Raw genomic sequence first — 26,547 nt, forward strand, 5'->3', positions numbered from 1 at the left:
TTACATTACGATTCATAACAGTAGCAAAATTACAGTTATAGGGTAGCAACGAAAATAATTTTATGGTTGGGGGTCACCACAACATGAGGAACTGTATTAAGGGGTTGCGGCATTAGGAAGGTTGAGAACCGCTGGCTTAGAAGGTATGATGGACAGAGGCAAGGCCGTTAAAGGTAAGATGACAGACATGATTATAATAAATCTTGGTGACATAATCTGATCTAGGAAAGGTAGAGGAAGTGAGGACATGAAGGGTGTGAAGAAGACAAAAAAATAGCTTCAAAGGATTTAAAGTCCTAATAGAAGAAAAACAATACTGGAGTTGGAAACAGAAGAAAAACATTCAAACAAAAGGAAGTGATTATCAGCAAATGGTATGGTTGAAATTAAGAATGTAGGCATCGACCCTTTTAATTTATATTCAACAATTTGCATTTATGTCTCCCTAAACATAAAAATGGAAATTGAAATTGCATTTATATTTAGTGGTATCTACTATACACTTGAGTATTATTATTGTATAATCTAGAAGTCTGTTTGATAATGGAACAAACTAAATTTGTAAGAGCGGTATAATTATATTTCTTCTTTGTTTTAAAAAGAACTTATTTAAGCAAACATAAAAGGCTTACAACAAAATTGCACTTTACAAATAATAAAGATTTAACCAACCCGTCTCTCTTAAAAACCTCATCATAATCACAAGGAAAAAAAACATTTCATCTTCAATAAATCCAGAAAATGCTTCCAACGCCTAACCACAATATGATAAATGATGAATACGAAAAGCATAAGGATGAGCAGAGAGAATACAAAACAAAACAAACAGTTGAAAACGTATTATAACTATTTCTAAAAGGAAAAACCAAATAAACATTTTGCTCTGTAGAACCCAGAAGCATTCAGAAATTAGAGCACTACCAGGTTCCACAGAAGATGGAGCAAGGTAAAGAGTGAAAATAGGAGTACAGTTCTCCGTGAGTATCTGAGAGTGACTGGATCCAGGACACACAAACACGCACTTATACACCCTGTACATACCAAAATGCATTGATGCTCAAGTCCTTTATATAAAATGGCATATTTTCATATAACCTACACACACCCTCCCATACACTTTAAATCATCTCTAGATTACTTTTAATAGTTAATACAATGTATGCAATGTAAATAGTTGTTATACTGCATTGTTTAAGGGATAATGACAAGAAATTGAAAAAAAGGTCTGTATATGTTCAGTACAGATATAACCATCATAGATCATAACTATATAGTACACGTCAGCAATAACATAGCTTTTGTTTTCGAATATTTTCTATCCATGCTTAGCTGAATTTGTGAATGTGGAAACCAGAATACGAAGGGCCAACTGTATTATTTCAAAGTTTGTATAATAAGTAATTAAATCCCCAAATCTCCACTTCAACTTAGGCAGTCAGGCAATTCTTCCACCACATAGCCATCTTGGAAGTCCAGGAGTTTATTCCCTGAAGAAAATAAACCGTAGATTTGGAATCATCAGACCCAGAGGAGGGATACAGGTGAAGTGCAAAGTGCCCTGGGTGCTCCTTCACCCTGCCCAAAACCCAAATAGTAGACAGGCAACCAAGCTTAAGTACATTGAAAGATACTTCTCCAAAGAAACTAAACTCCCCAGGGAAAATAATTATTAATACCAACAGTTTAGGGTCGACAATGAAAATGCTTGCTGACTACAGGACGAGCCTATAGAGATGCTCACCAAAGAAGCCAGAGCTACTGCCTACAACCACATCAAAATTATAACTAAACTACAGAACCACCATCATTGAAAAATGCCAGAAGCCCAGATGAACAGAAGTCCTACAACTAATGACATACAGAAGCAGCCACGTGGAGAATGGTAGGAGAGGCACAGAAGTGGAACTGGCTGGTCCCACACCCACACATATATGGTGGTTAAAAATCAGGAGAACTAGGGGCCAGCCGAGTGGCTCAGTTGGTTAAGAGCTCGCTCAAGAGTTTGAGCTCTGAGCAACAGCGGTTCGATTCCCGGCCCGAGCTGAGCAGCCGCTGAGCTGCCAACAAGTGGCAGGATGGCTCAGCTTAAAAAAAAAAAAAATCAGGAGAACTATCTCACCTGTGGAAGTCTCCTCTGAAGAGTGAATGGTCCCAGCCCGATACCAAGCTCCTCACCCCAAGGTTTTAGTGCTGGGAAGAGAAGTCCCCATAACTTCTGGCTGTGAAAATCAGCGAAGATTGTGGCTGAGTGAGACCAGGGCTGTTGGGAGTCCCAAGCATTCCTCTTAAAGGGCTTGGCACAGTCTTACTTGCTAACGGATTCACTCGCTCTGAACTTAAGAGCTGGGGCAGCAGCTTGAAAGGCACCAGTGAAACATGAACAAGAAATGAATTGTTTACCTTCACACCAAGGGCTGGAGGAGCAGCTTTCTTCCAGACAGAAATACAGGCAGAATCCATTGTTCCTTTCTTGGGCCCTCCCCACTCTCAGCCTGCACACAGAGGTAGGGGCCATACCTGAGTCTCCATCTACATAGCTAACGCCTTTCACCCCACCCAGGTGATTGATTACCTGAGATCCCACTCCAGCCAACTTGTGGGCACACCCAAGCTGCCTCCAGTGGCTTTTCCATACAAATGGCCTAGACTGTCTAGCTCATGCTGTGGACTTTCCTAAAATCTCTCAAAGATTCATAAACCCCAAACAAGCAGCATCTGGCCTCAGTGTGCCCTGTACCTCCTGCTAAGCAGCCCCAAGCCTGGAACTGGCCTCAGTTCCTAGCTTATCCTCTCCCAGTCACCTCCAAGCCCAGCACAAGTGGAAACCATCCGAGATCACTTTGTAGCTCAAACCAAGTGGCCCATGGCAGGCCATAGGCAGCGGCTGGTCTTGGCCTGCAACAGAACCCTTCCCAAGACAAGCCAGAACCAACATACCCCAGAACCAGCTTTAGACCACACCAGAGCACCACCCAACCACCAACACAAAAAGACAAACAGAAAGGGCAGACTGGGAAGGCACCAGAGACCTGCTAAAGCAAATCCTGCTTGTAGGGTCAGTGCCTGCACAACAGCTCCTCCAGTGTAGTCACAGCCAATCCCCCTAAACAATCAACCTGAGGGTCAATTCCTCCCACCAACGGTGCCAACAGCAATCAAGGTTCAGCTACAACAGGAGAGCACACACAAAGGACACATTTGGAGCATCTGGCTCAGGTGACCAGGGAGACTGTGCCACTGGGTCCCACAAGATACCTATTACAAAAGGCCACTATACCAACACCAGGAAACATAGCAGGTCTACCTAATATATAGAAACAAACACAGGGAGACAGCAAAAAATGAGGACACAAAGAAACATGTCCCAAATGAAAGAACAGAACAAAGCTCCAGAAAAAGAATTAAACCACATGGAGACAAGCAAACCACCAGATGCACAATTCACAACACTAGTTATAAGGATGCTCATTGATCTCAGTAAGAACTTTAAAAAAAAGATTAGGAAACATAAAAATGGAGATAGAAAACATTAAAAAAAACAATCAGAAATAAAGAATACATTTAGTGAAATAAAAAATACATTAGAGAGAATTAACAGTAGATTCGATGAAGCAGAGGATCGAATTAGCAATTTGTAAGACAAATTCGCATAAAACATGTAATCAAAACAGCAAAAAGAAGAAAAAGAATTAAAAACATGAAGATAATTTAAGGAACTTTTGGGACAACATTAAGCCTAAGAACACTCGCATCATAAGGGTCAAGAAGGAGAAGAAAGAGAGAACAAGGGATTGAGCCCATATTTGAAAAAATGACAGAAAACTTCCCTCATCTGGCAAAAGAAATAGATACAGAAGTCCAGGAGGTGTAGTTCCAAAATAGATGAACCCAAAGAGGCCCATACCAAGATACATCATATTTAAACTGCCAAAGGTTAAAGACAAAGAAAGAATTCTAAAAGCAGCAAGAGAAAGGCAGCTAATTACTTACAAGGGAGGTTCCATAAGACTGTCAGCTGATTGCTCAATAGAAACTTTTTGGCCCAGAAAGGATTGGCAAGAAATACTCAAAGTGATGAAAAGGGTCTACAACCAAGACTGCTCTACCCAGAAAGGCTATCATTTAAAATTGAAGTAGAGATAAAGAGCTTCCCAGACAAGAAAAAGCTGAAGGAGTTCATCAACACCAAACCAGTATTACAAGAAATGATACTGGGACTTCTTCATGAAGAAGAGGAGAAAGAAGGACAAAACTAAAAATATGAATAATAAAATGGCAATAACTTCATATTTATTAACAATTATTTTCAATGTAAGTGGATTAAATGGGCCAATCAAAAGATAGGCTGGCTGAATGGATAAGACAACAAGACCCTTACACATGCTGCCTACAAGAGACTCACTTTAGATCGAAGAGACACACAGGCTAAAAGTAAATGGATGGCAAAGATATTTCATGAAAATGGAAAGAAAAAAAAAGCTAGAGTAGCAATACTTATACTAGATAAAATACTTTAAAACAAAGGCTATAACAAGAGACAAAGAAGGATCCAGTTATCCCACCTCTGGGTATTTATCCGAAGAAACCCAAAACAGTACTTTGAAGGGACATGTGCATCCATATGTTCACTGCAACGTCCTTTACAATAACTAAGATATGGAGGCTATATGGGTGAATGGATGAATGGATAAAGGAGAGGAAGTACATATATACAATGGAATAATACTCAGGCATAAAAAAGAATACAATCTTGCCATCTGCAACAACATGGATACACCTAGAGAGTATTATGCTAAGTGAAATAAGTCAGACACAGAAAGACAAATGCCATAAGATTTCACTTACATATGAAATCTAAAAAACAAAATAAGCACACAAACAAAATGAAAACAAACTCATAGATAAAGAGAACATTTTGGTAGTTGCCAGATGGGAGAGGGTGTGGGGGGAATGGGTGAAAAAGGGGAAGGAATTAAGAAGCACAAATTGGTAGTTACAAAACAGTCATGGGGATGTAGAATAAAGCATAGGGAATATAGTAAAAAATATTATAATAACTGTGTATACTGCCAGATGGGTGCTGGATTTGTCAGGATTGTATGTATGCCTAATCACTAAGTTGTACACCTGAAACTAATGTGGTATTTTATGTCAACCTTAATTGAAAACTTAAAAATTATTTTATAAAAAGAGAAAATGAAGCAGTCATATTAAACAGCATTATAAAAAATTAAGAAAATGCACACCACAAAATTGATTATAACATCCTATTATTTCTTCTAAAAATAAAACAAAAAACCCTGACAAATGTGCATATATGAAAAAAACTTAAAGAAAATATCAACATGTTATGGCAATTATGAGGTGCAATAATTATGGCTAATTTTTATTTTTAAACTCTATGGTCTGCACTTTGATAGCTCCAAAGTGACCTAAATTTTTCAGGGATAACCAAAAAACCAGAAATATTCTGTCTGGTTAAGAATTATATAAATCTTACTGAATTTAATAAATAGAATTTGGGACCTGAGAGTCAAAAGATGAGTAAAATCAAAATGCATGCTATTAGTTTTCTTAACAGTTTTAGATAGATCTAATTTATTTATTTACTTATTTCTGATTTCCTATTTGTAATGTCTTTTACTACTAAAGTAGAGTTGTGTTCAATAAATTCTTAGTAAAAACATGAATGAACAGAAACACTGTAAACACTGTTATCTCTTTTTGTCTTTACAGAATAATACCAGCAGCTTACTAAAATCAGACTCTGGTCCATGCACTCCTAATTTCCTTTAATGAGGTAGCTATCATTATGTTCCCTACTTTGCATATAAAGAAAATGAGGCCAGGTAAGTTAAGGACTTGTCCAAGTTACCCAACTAATAACAGGCAGAGGGGGATATGGATTCAGACATTCTGGCCTACAAGCCATTCTATGAACCACTTATTACTAAAAGTCAAAGAAAAGATGTCTATTCACTGAGGCAGAATGATTTTCAGTCTATGATTGGAGAACAAAGCTATTTCATTACCATATTTTTCCTCAGAGTAAAAGTCCAGAGATGCTGACTTGGTAAAGAATGTTAATTAATAAGAAATAGTATGTCAATGTAAAATCAACCACATGTCAACATAATAATATTAAACAATAAGGTATAAAAAAATGTTTACTCCAAGAGTCTGAGAGTGACCTACTGGTAACTACTGGTAAAGACTGGCCTCTCAGCATACTGCGGCCACTTGGCTCACATATCATGATCTTAATCACATTTTCTAATTTTTCCAAAATTTACTTTAGAAAAAAATAGAATCAATCACCATGCCATTATTAATGTTTTGTATTCTTAATCCCCCTTTAATCAAATTACCATTTTCATCTTAGAAGAGGAAGCCAGTATTAACTTATTTGTAACATCATAGAACCTATGTAGGCGATAAAACAGCAAAAAATAATATTACTCATTCTGCAAACTACCATCTGAAAAATTCGAAGTTATAACTTGTAATTAAAAGTAAATGACTAAGAATAATGCAATTATAAATATAAAAAATAGATTCTTTGAGTAGGATTATCTTCATAATACCAAATAACAAAGAGAATCCTACCTATTTTGACCTTGTTAAAAAAAAAAAAAAGAATACTTTCTATGAAAATTTCATCCAATTGGGGAAAAAAATGTGCCCAGTCTCAGATCATAAACCCAACAAAATAATAATGGCATAATATTACTTATATAAATTAAATCCACACACTATGTTCTAATATGTCCAACTAAGATAGCTATTTAGGACAGAAATAAGGGTACTTAATTCTGAAGATTAATAGTTAATGTAAACTACTGCGATGTGAAGCTTCTGTATTAAGACAGGTCAAACAAATTGGACAGTATGTTTTGAAATTCCAATTGAAAGAACAGAAAAAAAAACAGAGTATAATATAAAATGTAATTGTTAATAGTCTGTTTCAATTTAATGGTAAAAAGAATTCCCAACAAATGGAGAAAACAGTTTACCTCCAACGGAAAAAATAAGGCTACTTAAAACTGTGGAACGACCTAAAGAACTACAGAATGGAAACTTTAATTAAAATGTGGTAAATGTATACAATTAAATGCAATGCATAAACACCGACAAAAGGGATACATTATTTAACTGATAATAAGAAAATGGGATATTTGGACAACAGATTAAAAATACTACTGATGAGATCACTGTGATGACTTAAGAAGCTCTGGAACTCATCACATCTGTACCCTACAAAAAAACTAACCTGATTGTCTCTCTTCTCAGCTAAGATATAAGCAATGTCAAGGAGCATTTTATTCCAAAGCCGATAATCATATCTGGCCATAACTGCTTTGTAACTGTCCATGCACATAGTCTTTGAAGCAGAGGCTTAAATGTTCCTGCCCATTTTATCTAGTCCCCAAGACTCGTCCTGCAAAGTGAATAAAAATGATTATCTTTTTAATCTACTCCTTGCACACATACCATTAAAAAATAAAACAAAACAAAAAAACAAAGAAGAGAGCAAAAATGAGAACAAAAAAATCCTTGCAAAGATAGAGATAATTATTATCCAGCCTGGAATTAAGTTCTCAGCAAGATCTCTACACTTTGTTGAAGTGCAGGTGATTGATATGTCTCACATTTTATGAAACTGAGCCTTGGAAGGAAGACATGATCATTAACAGACACAGGGATTATAGTAATATTTTGAAGTAAATTTGAGAATGACTTGAAAAATAGGTTTTAGTTTTTGAAAAATCAGTATAAACATAATGTTTATATGTTTTTCTTGATATCTATCTGATTTAGAAAAATAATTTTAAATTCAAATAGGCTAGATGATGATATAAAAAGCACTTAGGTAAGACAAAATGGCATTTATCATGCAGTTTTTTAAAAAGCTATTATGATCACAGGTAAATTGTGGGAAGAGAAAGACAGAAAGGCACTGGAAGGAGGAGGGAGATGCTCAACTCAAAAGGAGTAGGAGAAAAAAGCCTAATTAAAATATATTTAAGAATATATAAAATTAGCTGTGTGTGTGTGTGTGTGTGTGTGTGTGTGTGTGTGTGTGTGTGTGTGTGTAGCTTACCAAAGGGATAAATACAGGGAAAAACAATACAATAATAAAAGTCACTGAAAATGGGCCAATGGAAAGAAGGGCTGAAATGGACCACATAAAAAGTCAGTGAAATACAGTAATGCTTCATTTACATGGCAGTTAAGGACAACCGTAAATGAATTAAAGTGCATTTTACAGGAAAGTGAAATATTTTAAGTTAAAATATTCTGCAAATTTCTACAATATATTATTCCTTCTCTTGTGTTCTTAAACAGAGGATGTGGCATACATTTAATCTTTTATACAAAATGCACACAGCTTTCTGAATTAAAATGAGGTAGCTCGCCCCTACAGAGAAGGCACAGATGGCTCTCTACACATTGCTCTTTATCTTGATATTTGTAAATGGTTTCTTTTGTCTTCTTTTCTATTATGAATTATCATTTCACAATTTTATCAGAAGGACAGCATCTAATGTTTGCCCTCCATTCATCTGTTGCCTCTCATTTTCTCTTGGCCTTGGAAAACCAGATAACAATGTTTTATGACAGCAACTTTGGCCATTCAGAAGTGAATTTTTTTGTATTTATTTAAGTTTGTTTATTTCAAATCACTGAATTTACTATGCATCTGACAACCAGCTAAATGGACATTACTGTACCTAGAAGTAAGATGAAAAGTAAATAGAAAACTAAAAAAAAAAAACCACCAAATGCAGAAAATACTAAGTCATGAAACGAGAAAAAAAATGTATACTATCAGATACTTTTAAATAAGTATTATATATATAGTAATTAAAAAAAAAAGATACAACTGGGTACAAGACCTCTTTATCTTCCTAATAATGAGGAAGAGGATACTCTCAAAACATAGAATAAACTGATATTTGTTCTGTATAGAAAAATTTCAACAATAAATTGTTTTTATTTCACCTTTAAGATAAAATTGGGTAAAAGATCTTTTCCTAATAATGAGCAAAAGGACACACCTCACAAAAAATAAACCATGTTTCATGTTTGTTTCCTAGAAATGAGTAAGAAAAAAAAAAAGAGAATTGAAAAAAAATCCACATTTTTTTGAAAATTGAAAAAAATCTACAACCTAGATTATATTATCATACTGACTTTAGGCAACAGTTAAGAGAAAACATGACAGTATATTAAATCAGGGGTTTGCAATATGTAGTCTCCAAGGTATCAGCATCAGCATGACCTAGAAACCTGTTAAACTCTGGGGGGTAAAGCCATGCAATCTGTTTCAACAAAACCTGCAGATGATTCCAATGCATACTAAAGTTTGCAATGCTTTAAATAAGTTAGATTAATGAAAAATTTAAATGCAATTAATTGAAACTAAATCTGGCTTTTGTTATGATAATGTGTAAGATAAATGTAGGCAAAGTTACCACTACTAAAAAGAATGTAATTTGGGAGTATTTAAATATACTATGTGTATGTACAAACACACATATTCACAGACACACTGTATCATAGATGAAAAAGAATAGTTATTTTAGGTAAGCACAGTTAAAGTAGTTGAAAGAAAATAGAACAACTGCTAAATTAACAAAATTACCTTGTTATAGAAAAACAAGGAAAAAATGAATATACTTGGCCGAGAAGTTGTCTAGATAATTCCAAAATGAAAGTAAAAGTGAAAACTAATTTGTCAGTTCTTCACTTTACCTATAGTCTATGTAAATGAACTGATTTTAGAGACATTACAGATATGCTTAAGTTATTACAGCACTAGTAATAGGAAGAATACCAGCTAGGTAGCAATTGCCTATTACAATTAGATGAAATTGTTTCAAATATATAAACAAATATTTATACACTTATGTATAATAACAATGACCAATAAAGCAATGTAATTAAGTGGAAAATTACTATGAATTTGGAATTTTAACTATTATTATTTGGATTTACCAAAGAAGGCCTATTGGACTCCTAAAATTTCTTTGATTATAAAATAAGATGTAGGAAAATAAACATTCAGAGAGGGATTTGTTGACATCTGCCAGAAATGTTCAATTTTCATTCTCAAGGCTATCAAATGCCAGTTATCAAAATGGGTATACATTTTACCTAAACAGGTAACACAAACCATTCAGATGAATATGGGGGGGAGGGTGGTATTTTTCAGAAGCACAGTAATTTAAATTAATATTTAACCTAAATAAAGTTTAGCGAGAATAGAACATATTTAACAAAACTAAGTGAAAAGGAAATGAAATGTTGGTTACTCACCAGCAAGGGTACTTGTATGCCTAAAAGCTCTGACCTGGGAGTCTGACAAACCAGTCAAAAGGGAGATTACTGTGTCCATCATATACTCATCATAAATTATGCTATACTGACACTGTCGAATCAGGACGCCAATAAATTCACAAAAGTTTGAGCGAAATTTTTTCCATTGAGGTCCAGGCATGGTAAGGGGATAATCGCCACTGTCCTAAAAGGAATAAAAAGAACATATTAAATATGACATATGATATCAGTTTGATCAAAGTTTTTTTTCTTCCTACCTATAAAGGGACCATTTTCTCAAAGTAGATGTGGACAGAAATTGGAGGTGACTTACACAAGTACACTGACGGCTTTATTTGTTTTGTTTATTATGATCTCCCATAACTAAATCATTCTTAATGTACTGAAAATTATTATTTAGATCCAGTATTTAATTCACTATCCTGAGCCATCCATTTAAAATAATAATTCCAGTTTTGTTGCAGTTGGGTCCTAGCTGAGATAATTTAAACCAGAAAACAAAAATTATTAAAGAAGTCTATAACAGAAAGAACATTTGCCATTGAATTCAGATCAAACTAATCATACTTGTGTCACACAGCATTTTTCGATTATTTTAAGTAGAGAATTTTTTTTAACTTTTAAGAATTGAGAATTTCAAAAGTATAAGGATTTTATTAGAGTCCAAAACTAACCGTTCACATCTGAAACTACAACTCCATCTTTTCCAATTTCACTATGAACTTTCTATTATAGTGAACATATTTCATAGTTCACTATGAACTATGAACTTTCATATGAAATCAGCACATATGAAAACTTAAATAACTCTAGTTTATAGAGTGGATTAACTTAAAAAAAAATCAAATATACACTCTTGATATCATCAGATTGGGTCATCTTGTTTAAAATACCAAAGTGACAGTTGAACCAAACTAGTTAGAGGTTTCCCACTCTAGCCTAAAACATTTTTGTACAGAAATGGAAATTCACAAGGCAAAGAAAGAAATTCTATGAACATGGTGATTTGAATATTCTCAATTTGTGGCTGTTTGTTTTTTCTGGGCTAAATTGCTGCTAGGAAAATTGGGGATAAGTGAGGCCTTGAGCTCTGTTGGTACCTCAGGAAAGAAAACTAGTATACTTAAAATAGCAGGAGATCCCAAGAGCAAAGAACAGAAAGCAGAGACTGAGGAGAGCCTAGCACTCAGTCAAATACACCCAAAGAAAGTTAATAATGATACTACATGAATGATGGGGTTTAGTAAGCCCTAAAAAGGTAAAAAAGGAACTGAAGGGGCTGGCTGAATCTTCTGAGCCCAGAGACTGGAGATTTGGGAGGTAAAGTGGAGAGGGTAGTAAAGTGGAAAGGTGAGATGTTTCTCAAAGGTATCACAGCAGGCTGCCTGCTGCTTTTGTATCACAAAAGCCCTCTAGGGTAGAGCTTCTCTTGCTTTATACTATTTTGTGAGATTCAGCCATTCAGTGTTCCACAACAGCCATACCTGTGCCCCAAGAAGACTACAAAGAAAACAGTCCATCTGAACAGGCCCAACAACAAGTGAGAGGAAAGGAAGGCAGAAAAATCAGCACATATGAAAACTTAAATAAAAAACTAAGTATACTTCAAAAGATTCAGATATGGCACAAAACAAAAATTTTTAAATGTCTAGGGAATATATTTTTTTTCTAAAATTTTTTAAAAATTTAGCTATAGTTCACATATAACATTGGTTCCAGGTGTACAACATGATTTAATATTTATATATGTTGCAAAATGATCACCACAGTAAGTCCATTTATTATGGTGAACTTCTGTCGCCATACATAGTTATAAAATTTTCTAATTTTCTTATGATGAGAACTTTTAAGATCAACTCCCAGAAACTTTCAATTATACAATACAGTATTTATTAACTATAGTCACCATGCTGTATATTATGGAAACCAGTTTTTTTTTATTCCCTATATAGGTGAGACCATACAGTATGTCTTTCTCTTCTGACTTATTCCACTTAGCATAATGCCCTGAAGGTCCATCCCAGTTGTAGAAAATGGCAAGGTTTCCTTTTTTATGGCTGAATAATATCCCATTTTCTGTGTGAGTACGTGTGTGTATGTGTGTACCGACACTTAATTTGTTTCCATACTTTACCAATTGTAAATAATACAGCAATGAACATGGTGGTGCATAATCGAAAATATTTTATTTTTTTATTTTTTTTTTAGCTAAAAAAGCTAGAAGTTATAAAAGACCAACAAATTCAGACACATAAAAGTAACTTTTGTATTTAAAAAAACACTAAAAGCAAAGTCAAAAGAATAACAGCAGGGTTTAGCTTCCACTTAGGATGTAGGCGGCTACAAACAATGAGAATAAGCTGAATCAATGAAAAAGTCCTAACTTTTCTTGAGCCCATCTTGAACTGAATTAACTTAAATTCCAAAGAATACTAAGCCCTTCAAGAAGAGGTAAGACACACAAACGCTCACATGTGGCAGAGCCTAGGAAGAAAAGGCACCCACCATAAATACAGCTAAGGAGAAATTAGCTGAAATTTTAATGAACTGTCAAAGACCACGTGTGGGCTAGCTTGTCAGTATGGAAACCAGGAGTATGCACTCACTCAAAAACTCTTTCCACAGGTCTCAATGAGGTACTTACAACAAAGACAGACACAGCCGACTGAGAGCACTTCTCTTGTGCAGGCCTGCAGGGGATGATCCTCAACTGCTGGGGGAAAGGTAAGAAGCCCAGCCTCACTTCTCTAGACCTCTATCTCCCACAAATCAGAAGCCTTAATCTGATGGGAGAGGGTCAGCAAACAGTCACTACCACAGCACAGGCAAAGAATTCCTGCAGCAAGAAGGGTAGGAAACATAATCCTCTACCTAGAGGAGCGGAGACAAAACACTGTCCAGGGCCCTGAATCCTATAGCAATGCTAAGAGAGGTCTGAGAGCACTGGGAGAGGTATAGGAAGCACCTACTCTAGGCCAGCCACAGCCATAAGTTTAGCTGCTATTGGAAGGAGGGATAGGAAAACTGAGAAGGTATCCAAGGGGCTCTAGGCACACAAGGCATGTTTAAGACTTAGGCAGGTCTAGGACAACAGAGAATCCCCATGCCCTCATCACAGTACCAGGTAACAAGCAACACCAGTCTATCCCTAGAAAAAGAAGCAAGAGTGTGGTGTGGAGCAAAAAGTGCTCCATGGCACAGGAGTGCATAAAGAGCTGAAAGCTGAGGGTGCACAGCGAACACTGAGGAAAACCCTCTGGTATCCCTAAGCACAAGGAAACAGCATCCTACTACTAGAGAAATCTGAAGCCTGTGGAACAACAGAACACAAACCTAGCTCAATTCCCAACTAGACTGACAATGCATACCTTTTTAATTTTTGTATCATGTGCAAATGCTGTGATTAAGAGGAAAACCATTTTGGAAAAAGAAAGTTTCCTTTATCTACTTCAATAGGCAGTTTCTTGCTTTACTCTAAAACTAGTTATAACTTTCTTCTTGTTACACACACTTATACATTACATGTAAAAAGAATTCTCTAGTTAATGACAGGCAATAGGTATTGAAAACTAGCTTCCCTCACAAAGCAGTAATGTCTTTTTTTCAGGAGAGCTAAGGAAATGAAATAATAAAAAAAGACCATAAGTAGCCTAAATGCCTTTTCCATTACTAATATATAAGTTCTTTGAGGGCAGTCTTATAAATGACACTTTGCACAAGAAATCTGACTAAACTAATAAAAAGGTAAACAATATCTAATAAGAAACAGGTATAGAAAGGAAGCAGCTTAGGTAGGAAAAATATCAGGCAGAAATCTGCAAGAGAAATAATAACAACGCAAACCAAAAAGGTCTAGCAAGAAAGCAATTCCTCCAGGTAGGTTGCAAATACAAGGGGAGAAATCTCCATGTAGGAAAATATAATATAGATCGCATTTATATGATATGCACTTTTCACATATGTAATCTTGTATTATCCATATGCTCTGGTGACTACCGGTATATACAAAGATGAGAAAATAAGATCTTAAGAACTTTTCCTAGATCCCAGCGCCACAGGGTTCTGGTTCCGGGAATGTAAAGTCCATGTACTCTCTACTCAACCACAGAGCTCACCTGGTTTACCGCAGGAGCCTTGGAGGACAGGTTTGTCTAGTAATTGCTCTTCCAAGGGAGGAACACTGGGGTTCTTGATTCTCAACAGAGAGACAAGCAACTAATGGAAAAGTCTACTTTAAAAGTTTGGGAGACTCTGATGAGGGGAAGGAAAAGGGTGCCAAGCTTCAGAGACAAGAGCCAGCAACAAAAACCAGAAAATTTACAACCTCTGACTAGGATGAGAACAATTTTATGAGGGGTCCACTGCAAGGCAGAGTTCATGCAGCTAGCAGAGGTAGAAAGCTAACTGCCTAATCCCTACGCATTTGAATTTTATAGTAGCCCAGAATAATTTGTAGAAAATAGAAATATCAATGAATGGTCCTCACAGATATTTGGGAACCCAATTTGGTCACAAACTGTAGATATCTGAAGATATAAAGCACTCTCTCAGAGTAAATCCAAAAGAATTGACTTTCAACCCAGCTGGGCAATGTAAAAAAAGTCACCTATTTTTGATGAAACACTGGCTTTTGATTACCTAATTGCAACAGACTTACCCAAAGATATTGCTCAACAGCGATTTGCAAACACTTGTTTGAGAAACTATCCATCCACACAACTACTTACCCATCATCCATCTATTCACACATTTATTAAGCAACATATATGCTCCACCATCCTAGGTCCATGGCATACAAAGATCAGCAAAATAAGGATCTTCTTCTAAGAACTTCTATATCATTTTCCCCCCAGCTTTATTGATATAATAGATTTGAAACTTGTAAGTTTAAGGTGTACATATTGACTAGATACACTTATATATCCAAAATGATTACCATCATAGCATTAGCTAACACCTCCAACTAATCACATTTTCTGTTTCTTTCTTTCTTTCTCTTTCTTCCTTTTTTACCCTTCCCCTTCCCCTTCCCCTTCCCCTCTCTCTCTCTCTCTCTCTCTCTCTCTCTCTCTCTCTCTCGAACGTTTAAGATCTACTCTCTCAGCAATTTTTTTATAATCACCATGCTGTACTATAATCACCATGCTGTACATTACATCCCCAGAACTTACCATCTGACAACAGAAACTTTATATACTCTTTGACCAACTTCCCATTTCTCCTACCCTCCAAAGAACTTCTACATTAATTGAGAAAATGGCCACATATAAAATAAGTGAATTAAATATAGTGACAGAACTTTAAGCAAGGGTACAAGAATGGGTCTATAGAGCTGCTCTAAGTTTGGCAAACTAAAACAGATGTTGTGGTGGTAACCAAGAAGAAAGATGGACCAGATCTTAGGAAGCCTTATTTATATAAAGAAGGCTAAGGAAGCCAAACGTTCTTCTGGAGGCAATGGTTGACCATTGAAGGGTGAATATCATCAACAGATGTGAATTTTAAAAAATATTTTTGGTTTCTATATGGAGAATAGTCAGAGATAAAGGTGATGGAAAAGAAGCAAGGAGACATTCCACTTGCAACAGATCTAAAATGAAGGAGAGGTGGTGCAGAAAGAATTTAAACTAGGATAGTAACGATGATGGACAAACGGGAGGAATGTGATAAATATTTAAATACTGAAGAAATAAAAAAGTGAATGATGGACAAAAAGTACTTCTGTTTATGGTTTGGTTTACTGGGTGGGTTTATTCACAAAAGGGAAGAAAGAAAGAAGTCTTTGCCTCTGACATCCTGTAGGGGACACACTCTTTTGTTTAGGGATACCTAATCAGTATGTCCCATAAGTAAAGGCCGACTCCCTTTAATTAATAAACGATCAATACAAAATACCCCTTTTCCTGACTTCAGAATACACTGGCTTCTACATTCAAATCCAAAATTTCAGAAACAAATCAACAATGGAAACTAAAACCATTAAGTGACAAGTTGGCATCAGCACAATGTTAACAAAGTATGAAATAATTTGGTAAGAGAAATTATATTGCAAAGGAGAAGTACTTTTACAAAAATATTCAGTGGTCACTACTTTAAATAAGTGAACAATCTTAGCAGCACTAATAAGTGGACAACATGACATGTTCTACCTACTGTAACACAATATGAAGTACACAGCATCACCTATGAAATTTTCTTGCAAAACAATATGTAACTGTAATCTAATTAAATCATTAGACCTAACCTTCAGTTATAAAATACAGGAGTTATAAAAATAAGTTAAATGATACAATGAGGGGAAAAAAAATCAAAGAAATAAAAATGTGGCATACTTTACAAGACAACTAGGTTACTGTCATCTAAAATGTACTGTCATGCAACAAGAAAAATAAAAGCAAAGGAACAGTTTTATATTTTAAAAAAGTCCTAAAACACAACAATGCATTGGAAAGGGAGCGTGAAGAAGCACAAAAGTATTTCAGTAGTATTAGTAATATTTCAATTCTTAAATTGGGGGTGGCAGACTTACATAGCTTACTAATGCTACATATATTCATTTGTGTGTATCAGATGACATGTTATTTTTTTTAAAAATGGGTGCATTAAAAAGTGCTTATGAAACTATCCACATTAACATCCTTGAGGATATCAAGTCCAAAAATCACAAGAAACTCCAAATTCTGGAGTAGCAATATCTAAGTTATCACAATGTTATACAGTCAGTGTTTAAGATGTAAAATCACATCTGTGAATTTACATATCACAGTGATTAGAAGTGTTTCATTTTAATTTTTCTTCAAAAAGTCAGAATTCATAAGAACTGTGTGTCAAGGAACAAAGAAAAGGATATATTACTTACCCTTGGAAAGATCCAGTGGATAACATTTTTATAAAAGAAAACTCTGAATGATCTAAATACAATGTATCATTAAATATACTGTTTGAACTTTTGTTTTTAAGTTCTAGCATACATTTAACAACCAAAAATAATCATAAAGATTAACTATTTAGATAGATTATTTTGGCTGACTGCCATAATGCAATTAAAGAGAAATTGGTCTTCACTATCAGACCTCTGCTAATTAAGCCTTAGCTAACTCTTCTAATTCTGGCAAAACATCAGGCTTTTAAAGTATCAAGAAATTCAACTGGCCCATAGAGGCACATATATACCAATTAAAGCATAATGTAAAAATATATTTGGAGAGAACAACTCTGTAAGTCAATGCTATAAAAATTTTATTATAATTTTCAAAGTCCATATCTAACCTCCACATCTCCAGCATTTATCTAAGACACTATCTAGTATGTTTAGGAGCACAACAATGTTTTGGGGATGGCTTATTTACTAATATCAAATCCAACTTCCTTAGTCTATTCAACAAGGCTATTATTATTCACGCTCCCCAGTTTTGTATCTCACCGTTTCATTCTATACACCCTAAACTCTATCTTCCCTATAACCTCCTTCCTGGTTTCTCTGGTGAATTTCTATTCATCTTTTAAAACCTATTTTAGGACAGAATAATTTGCAAAAACCTCACACCTCAGATAATTAACTCATCCTTTGGGTTCTCATTGGGTCTTTTACTTCCTAAGTATTGAACTTCTCAAGGTATTAGTGCCATTACTGTATAAAGTTCTCTCCCCATTTAGAACATGAACTCATTGTCTGGAGCTATAACCTTGTTGATCTTTAAATATATAGTTCCTAACTAAAAGGTGGACATATATTAAGTGTAGGGTTCAATAAATGTTTATTGAACAAACACAAAAATAAACTAAGCCCATAAAAATAAGCTGGAAAGACCAAATAATTCATTTACTTAACATTTGTTAAAATAAAAAGTATACGTACAATAAAGTTAAAAAAACATGGAATTTTTAATACTTGGCTTTAGCTAATTTAATAGGTCTTAATAATTATTAAATTATAAAATATGAATGTGATTCATTTATATCACTGTAAAGTCATGTTTTATAGATATGCTTTAAAGCTGAAGGACAATACAATAATCTTGAAAATTCCAGGGTGTAATTATAACCTCAATATATAGTTGATCATGATTAATCTAGTACTCATGATTAATCTAGTACCCACTGATACTAATGTTACTGCTGAGTCATACTTTGGCTTATGAGTATCTCATAAAAATATTTCTCATAATAAGTATGGCTGTCTCAGACAATATGATGGAAAATGTTTAACTCAATCTAAAAAAGATTTACTATAAATCAATAAAATATAACTGGTCCTCCTAAAAAATACTATTTAATTTTGTAATTCGTATGTTCAGTCATAAGACATTGGTAATAAAAATAACCTGAAATTTGGGCCAGCCGAGTGGCTCAGCTGGTTAAGGGTTTGCTTAAGACCGTGAGCTCTGAGCAACAGGGTAGCTGGTTCGATTCCCACATAGGCCAGTGAGCTTCGCCCAGGCTGAGCTGCTGCTGAGCTGCCAACAGGTGGCAGGATGGCTCAGCTGGTGAGAGCACATGCTCCTAATGACAAGACTGCCTGTTCAATGGTGGGCTACAACCACCCGTGGCTGGACCTGAACTCGTCACCTTGAGCTGAGCTGCCACCTGGATGGCTCAGTGGATACAGCGTGCCGTCTTAACAGCAAGGTTGCCGGTTCGACTCCCACATGAAAAAATAAATTAAAAAATTTTAAAAAGCCAGAAATTTATTATATGACCCAAGGTGTCCAAGTGGAAAAGGTACAACTGTTACTTGAGTGCCACTGGACTGCCACTTCCCCAGTTATTTTTGATCACTTGTGGTTATACTACTAGGCAGGATAGGGTAGCGATTAGGAGTGCAAATTGTTTTACTCATTATTGTTCTGATTTGTTTGATGTACCTCATCAAACTGTTGATGTTTTGCCTATTCAATTGCTTTAAGTCCCTATAAAAATTTCAGATAATGGTTATACAAATACTAGAGATGATTAATTGAGCCCACCCAACCCCTCCCCAGGAAGAATGACTTGCTTCAACTGACATCCTGGTTGAAGACAATTCCAGATGAGAACCAGACTTCCATGGGGCCTCCTTATTGCTCAAATGTGGCTGCTGCCCCTATGATTATGACTTCTATTACAATAACACCTCATCCCCACCCCTAGGTGGTACATGACACACTAAGCATAAACTTTCCTGGAGATAAGGGACCAAATATTCCTAATAACCTATGCCAGAATGGTTGATCATCAATGCTTTCCAAGGAAAGATCATGATCAAACGGGGGAATGTGAACTAAAATATCTAAAACAGAGTCACTAATATCAGGAGCCCCTAAAATGGAGTAGGGAGCCTGTTAAAGAAGTGGAGCCTATGAGGACTATGTGGCTTAAGCACATCTTGTGCCTCAGTTCTCAGAGCTGCTATTAAGTTGCTAAACCTGTTCAATTTAGCTCAAGGCTGAACTTTAAACATCCTGGAACAACTGCTATGAACACATATGAACTTGACCTCCTCCTTGTCATTTTTTCTGCCTTGTTTGCATATTGGAAATAACCAATCCCTGTTAACCTAGCTAACAATCTGTCATTTGCATGGAAAAAAAAATTACATTTTGTGCGTTTTGCCTTTATAAACATTGCCTTTCTTTGTTCTCCCTCCAGCATAATTTAGGTTGCTATCTGAATCTATGTCTCCTGGGCAGCAGCTCCTTTTGCTCAAATAAATGCTTTTTAGAGGCTAAAATTAATTTTGATTTACAGGAGTATGGATGGACTTAGGAGGCTAGATGGTCTGGGTTCAATTCCTGGCTTTGCCATTTACCGGGTGCGTGAGCTCAGGCAAGCTTCTTACCCCTTTTGCCTCACTGTTTTCATCTGTGAAATGGAGATAATAGCATAAAACACATACCTCATAAAAATGTTGTGAGGGTTAAGTATATCTAAAGTACTCACAACAGTGCCTGGCACAAAGAAGTATAAGTATTTGCTATTATTATTCAGCATTTTTTCTCTTGTCTCCAATAATTTGCATTGCTAGATTCACAGCTGTAATATTATTTTCCTGTGTTATTATTCCTTTTCACATTACCAACTGATAACAATTTATTGAGTCTTGATGAGTTTTTCTACCTGATTCTTCCTTTTATTTTTTTTTGCATTTCTAATTCCCAACTTTAATTCCTTTCTTTAATATTGTCAATCTTTCTCAACTTGGAGCCATCTCCAAAGTACGTAACATGTACAACACAAACTAAGTGGTGTATTTCAAGAAAATCTTAGTGGGCCGGCCGAGTGGCGCGATGGTTAAGAACTGGCTTGGGACACCAGAGGGCCCCGGTTCGGATCCCACATATGAGGGCCAGTGACACTGCCCTCTACAGCTAAGATGCTGAACAACAGCTCAACCTGGAGCTGGGCAGCCGTGAGTCACTGGCGACGGCGGAGGCTGCAGCCCCGGTGGCAGTGGGTTGCCATGGGCTACCGTATGTAGCCAGCAGCCTGCATGAGCTGCCAGCAGCCTGCGTGAGCGGCCGTCCAGAAGCCGGCGACTGATCTGCCTCGCCCGGGAAGAGCGCAATGATGGTGCCAACTTGGGCCAGTGAAGCAACGTCCTCCACAACTAGACTGAAGAACAAAACGACAGCAACTTGTCTGTTCCCCTTCCCCCAATTCCCCAGCACTGTTCCCATCCCCGCAGTTTCCCAATAAAAATCTTTAAAAAAAAAAAAAAGAAAACAAGAAAATCTTAGAACCTTTTCATTTTTACCTAAAAAGAAATAAATTATTACTAATGTTTAATATACAGACTAAGCATGGCATGGCCTCACTAGGTTCACATTTCAGGTTGTTTTGTGTCACAAAATGGTATTTGAAGTATCCTGAGAGAAGAGTAAGTAAGAAGAGTTCAGTGCTCAAAGGGGCTGACATTAGGAATGGCACTCTTCACTTGTTTTTTCACTTTGTAAGTTACATGTGACCAATAAAATGGATTTATTGTTTATACTATTTACTTTTAACTCTTCATGAAATAGAAATGCACAGATTTCTGAGGAGAAAAAATCTGAATATGTAATCATAAGAGAATGATAAATGTGGCAGCACTAACTCCCTGCAAAAACTCTTCTTAGACCACTGTAAAAGTTAAAGCCATGATGATCTATTATCGACATCTGACAAGAAATTGATTTAGTAGTGCATTTAATTCTATGAATAAATACATGTACAGTGCAAACTACATTGTAATATAATAAACAAAACTGCATAGCCTTCTGTTCACCAAGGGCAGAAGCGAAAAAAAACAACTTTTTTTTTTGGTTCAGAACTAAGAAAGTCTAAAACAATCACTAGTCAGTTACAATTTAGAGACTTGGATTTGGGAATGGAGATAATTTGAGCTTTCCTCTACCATATCTTTGGCATTTCCTGAACATTTTCTCAGTTTGTATACTATTTAGCCATTTTTACATTTCTTAATATTTTAAACCTTGATTAATAAATGCTCAAATGGATAAACGCATGAAAAGTTCTATACCTAAGTTTAGATAAACAAATAAACAGAAGCACATATTAGAAATAAGAAGACAGAAAAGCTCTAAATTATAATCATTTTAGAAGATCACAAGACACAATCTCTGTTTATAATTCTGAGCAATACAATACAAAATAACAGACAAGAATTAAAGGTACTAAGTGAATAATACCAAATGTGTTGTGTTGCAAAGGTTTCCTTACATAGATACACTTTAAATATATGAAACCTATAAAAACTGGCCTTTGGGAAACATACCTAAGAGTCTGGATTCTAATAGAGATGTGAATCTAACAGAGATGTGATTCTAACAAAGATGTAATTCTAACAATCTAGGGAAGAAAGACTGTTACATTTTGCTTTACCTCTGGGCAGCTGGCTTCAACAGGAATCAAGCGTATCTATTAATTCTGAAGAGCTACAGACTGCTTGGGGAATTAATATATTTTTAAATTAGGCTGGTATTACAATTACAAAGCACTTTTGGCTGTGTGCAGGTTTTAGAAAAGTTATCTCATAACAGACGTTATAAGCATAACCAGCTTGTAAAAAGGAATAGAAGCTACAGTACATTTTCTCAGGCAACAACATACTCTTGGACCACCTTATGCAAATTTAAAGACCTTGCATCTAAGCTACTTCTAACTCATCTCACTGTTACTTTACTTGCCCATAATACTGGGTTGTTGGAAAAGTCATGACCTATTTTTTCTATGTTTTTCGTTGCAAAATTGCATCATGACTTTTCCAACAACCCAATACATTATATTCATTCATTTAACAAAATTTTAATGGCTATTCCCTGTGAACCAGACATTGTTCTAGGCTCCTGGGATCCAATGGTTCTTGTCATCAGATCTTTCAGAATTTTGCTATAAAATACAATTTACCAAAACAAACCTCACTCCACCCCCCCAGTGAACTAAATGACCTACACAGTATTTTGAAGGAAAAAATCCAATAAAGCAGCGGTTCTCAACCTTTTACAGGGGTTGTCTAAGACCATCGGAAAACACATATTTTCGATGGTCTTAGGAACCGAGACACCGCTCCTCTATCAATCTCCAGGCCCACATGCAGATACGCCCACATACGAGTACCCGGTGACCCCGTGAAAGGGTAGTTCGACTCCCAAAGGGGTCGCGACCAACAGGTTGAGAACCGCTGTAATAAAGTATTGTATATTTAACAATATGCAACCATTTAAATGCAGTTTCTTGAGTGCAGCAGAAAGAGCAAAGCTTTCTGCTAAAACGACTGAAGATAAAATGAACAGCCTTGGAAGAATCTAATGTATAACTGTGCTTTAAATAGATTCTAATCATAATCAAAATTGTGTTAATTTTACTGACAAACGGGAAAAAAATTAGAATGGTGTTTGTTAAAACAATCTTCTGTGATTAGGTCAGTAATCTCCAATATGGGAGAAAAAGCATTTAGGAACATGAAAGAAGTACCTTTTAAAAATTTTCATTTGCTACATTTAACTCATCATTATCAGTTTTGGTAACAGTTAACTATTTCTCCAATATACTCTGTATATCTGACAATATTCACAAGAATATTTTAGGTATACGATAACCTTCATTTCACTGAATTCCTCATCTTCCTCTTGTAATCTCACAATCTTACTACAAAAGCAATGGTTTACTGTTATTGTGCATTTTCACAATATATTCATTTCCGTTTTCCCCTTATTCTATTCTTACATATGAATTGTTTTTATAAGTTAAATCTTGGCTTTCTCTTTTTATTTACCTTAGAACGGTAGTTCCCAAACTTTGTTGTACATTAAAATCACCTGCTGAGCCTTTAAAAATCCCTCTGCCCATGTGTATGCCTTACAAATTAAATCAGGATGTCTGGGCAATGTGGGAGAAAGGCAGGCATCAGTAGTTTTTAAATATCCCCAGGTGCTATTAACGTACAGCACAGTTTGGGAACTATCGTCTTAAACTCTATATAATCATTTCCTCATGTGTTAGTGCCCTGAAGGAACATAAATGCATACTACTTTTAAATCTGTAATCTGAAACACCTATATTTTACGCCTGGCATGGTAATGGAGTAGCCTGGTCAGTAAACCTGCCACATGCACTTTAATCTGGCTTTGTTATCTTGTTTGCCACATAAAAACTCATGAAGTAACAACAAAGAATATGTTTTAGGAAAAGTGGTCCCACAGAAGTTTTTCAGAATCTAGTTTTTTAATTACAGAAGTTACTACAGTTATATTCCATCATAACCCCATAGAATCTGGGGCAGATTCTACTGTAAATAGCCTCAGGTTTGTCAAGGCCAGCTTTTGCCATCAATTAAACTGCAAAAAAGTCCTTTGAAATTTCAGAGTTTTTTGGATTACGAAAATGAAGACAAGCAATTATGGAGATATATATTTTTATATATATTACATATATCTATATATGAGGTGTGATCAAATAATACAGTGAATTTTTAAATAAAACAGAATTTATTATAGTAAAAGACCCACTGCCATTAATCACCCCTTTAAAATACTCGCCTTCACGTCAAAGACACTTAGCCCATCATTCTTTCCACTTTCTGAAGCAGTTCTGGAAGTCCTCTTTCATGAGTGTTTTGGTTTTTTTTTTAACTTTACTGGGGAACAATGTGTTTTTTCCAGGACCCACCAGCTCCAAGTCAAGTTGTTGTCCTTCAATATAGTTGCAGGGGTTGCAGCCCACCATCCCGTGTGGGAGTAGAACCAGCACCTTGTTGTTAAGAGCACATGCTCTAACCAACTAAGCCACCTGGCCACCCACCAGCAGCTCAGAAGCAGCTCAGTTCAAGTTGTTGTCTTCAATTTAGTTGCAGAGGGCAAACCTCACTGGCCCATGTGGGAATCAAACCAGCAACCCTGTTGCTCAGAGCTCCCGCTCTAACCAATTGAGCCACCTGGTCCACCCCTCATGAGTGTCTTTAGTTGTGCTGTTGTCACTGCCTCAATGTCCTGAATCGATTCAAAACATTTACCTTTCATGAATCTTTTTGAGTTTGGTGAAGAGCCAGAAGTTGCACAGTGCCAGATCCAGTGAATATGGTGGATGAGGACACACCATAACATTTTTATTTGAGAGAAATTGCCGTATACCAGAAGCCATGTGTGACATGGAGCACTGTCTTGGAGGGTGATTTACGGCGTATTTTAAAAGACACCTTCTCTTAACACCTGACTGCACCGAACAAGTTGAAACTTGTCATACACTGTTACTAAGTTTCAACATACTACTTCCCATATTGAAGATCCTTGCCCTTCTGGTGGATGGCACTGGACAGAAGAATTCACCAAATTTTTTTTGTCACAACTGAAAGGCTCTGTGTCACACATCGCTTCTGGTATGGAAATTTCTGTCAAATGAAAACATTACGGTGTGTCCTCATCCACCTTATTCACCAGATCTGGCACCGTGTGACTTCTGGCTCTTCCCCAAAGTCAAAATGATCATGAAATGTAAACATTTTGAATCAATTCAGGACATCGAGGCATCCACGATAGCACAACTAAAGACACTCAAGAAAGAGGACTTCCAAAACTGCCTCAGAAAGTAGCAGGAATGATGGGATAAGTGCGAAGTGAGGGGAAGTATTTTGAGGGGAGTTAATGGCAATTTTTAATGTAAACATTTACCATATTGTTTGATCACATTTTCATATATATGCATGGATCACAATGTAAGGTCTCCCCTACCTCCCATGGAATGTAACTAAGACAGAAAGACACTAACAGAATGTTTCTGTAACGATGTACATAAAATGTTTTCGTCTGTGATGTTAGAGTGGGAACACCTGGTGAAATATATATGTATTGTGCAATGTGTGCTTGTAGTACTTTTTTAAATTAAAAATATGTACTACTGCTACTAATAATAAAAAGCCTGAGCCCACTGCACTGAAAGAGTGGACCTAGAAGAAAATCAATCTTTGTCATTAGTGTTAAAAGTCAAGAAAAAGGAACATTTACAAAAGCATAGAAATCTGACTTAAATCAAAAGGCAGAGTATTAAAACTGGAATTAATGATGGCTTAAAGCAAGGCATGAACTGACTCCATTATAAATACAATAGAGAAATACAACAGTGAAAGTTTCAACACACAATCTGTGTAAAACTACTTGAGCACTTCAGTGAAAATGGAAAAGCAAGCAAAAAAAAATGATTTCTGCATGATTAGTTTGTGAACACTAGCAAACAAAACATGTATTATAAATGTAAATCAAACATTCCCATTGTCCTAATAACCACTTACATTTTACACACACACACACACACACACACACACACACACACACACACACACACACACAATGGGGGCAGGGGTGAGAAGATCCATATAGAATAATTTTGGGAATTCTGGATTAAATAAAGTTAAGCAGGTTTTTCTCCAACAGGATTTTTAAGAACCTTAAATAAGATCTTGTTCTTTGACAATCTCTAAGACAAGTATAACATGAAACCTGTTCACACTTCTTTGACCTCCAAAATTTCTTTATTCTTTAAAGCATTTAACAGGACTAGCTAGCATTCCACAAAATATGAAACTGTTAGACATGCATTTATAAATTTGGGAATTTTACGTGGTCTTCATGAATGAATGTCAAGAATCAATTTCTACCTCATACCACTAATTTTCTTATGTTTATCAGTTACCATCCAGTGCTACCTCCATGCAATGTAGTAATCAAATACCCAGAG

General features: G+C 35.9%; 1 protein-coding gene across 1 annotated transcript in view; it reads right to left on the minus strand.

Annotated features, from left to right (window-relative positions):
- The window catches only part of STAG1 (STAG1 cohesin complex component), a 392,478-nt gene that overhangs the window by 170,590 nt on the left and 195,341 nt on the right, over nucleotides 1-26,547 (minus strand). Inside the window, exon 7 of the mRNA XM_019654594.1 lies at nucleotides 10,321-10,525. Within this exon, the coding sequence (XP_019510139.1) occupies nucleotides 10,321-10,525 (205 nt within the window). The remainder of the gene's footprint in view (nucleotides 1-10,320; nucleotides 10,526-26,547) is intronic.

Source organism: Hipposideros armiger, unplaced genomic scaffold (assembly GCF_001890085.2).
Source record: "Hipposideros armiger isolate ML-2016 unplaced genomic scaffold, ASM189008v1 scaffold_226, whole genome shotgun sequence".
Lineage (NCBI taxonomy): Eukaryota > Metazoa > Chordata > Mammalia > Chiroptera > Hipposideridae > Hipposideros > Hipposideros armiger.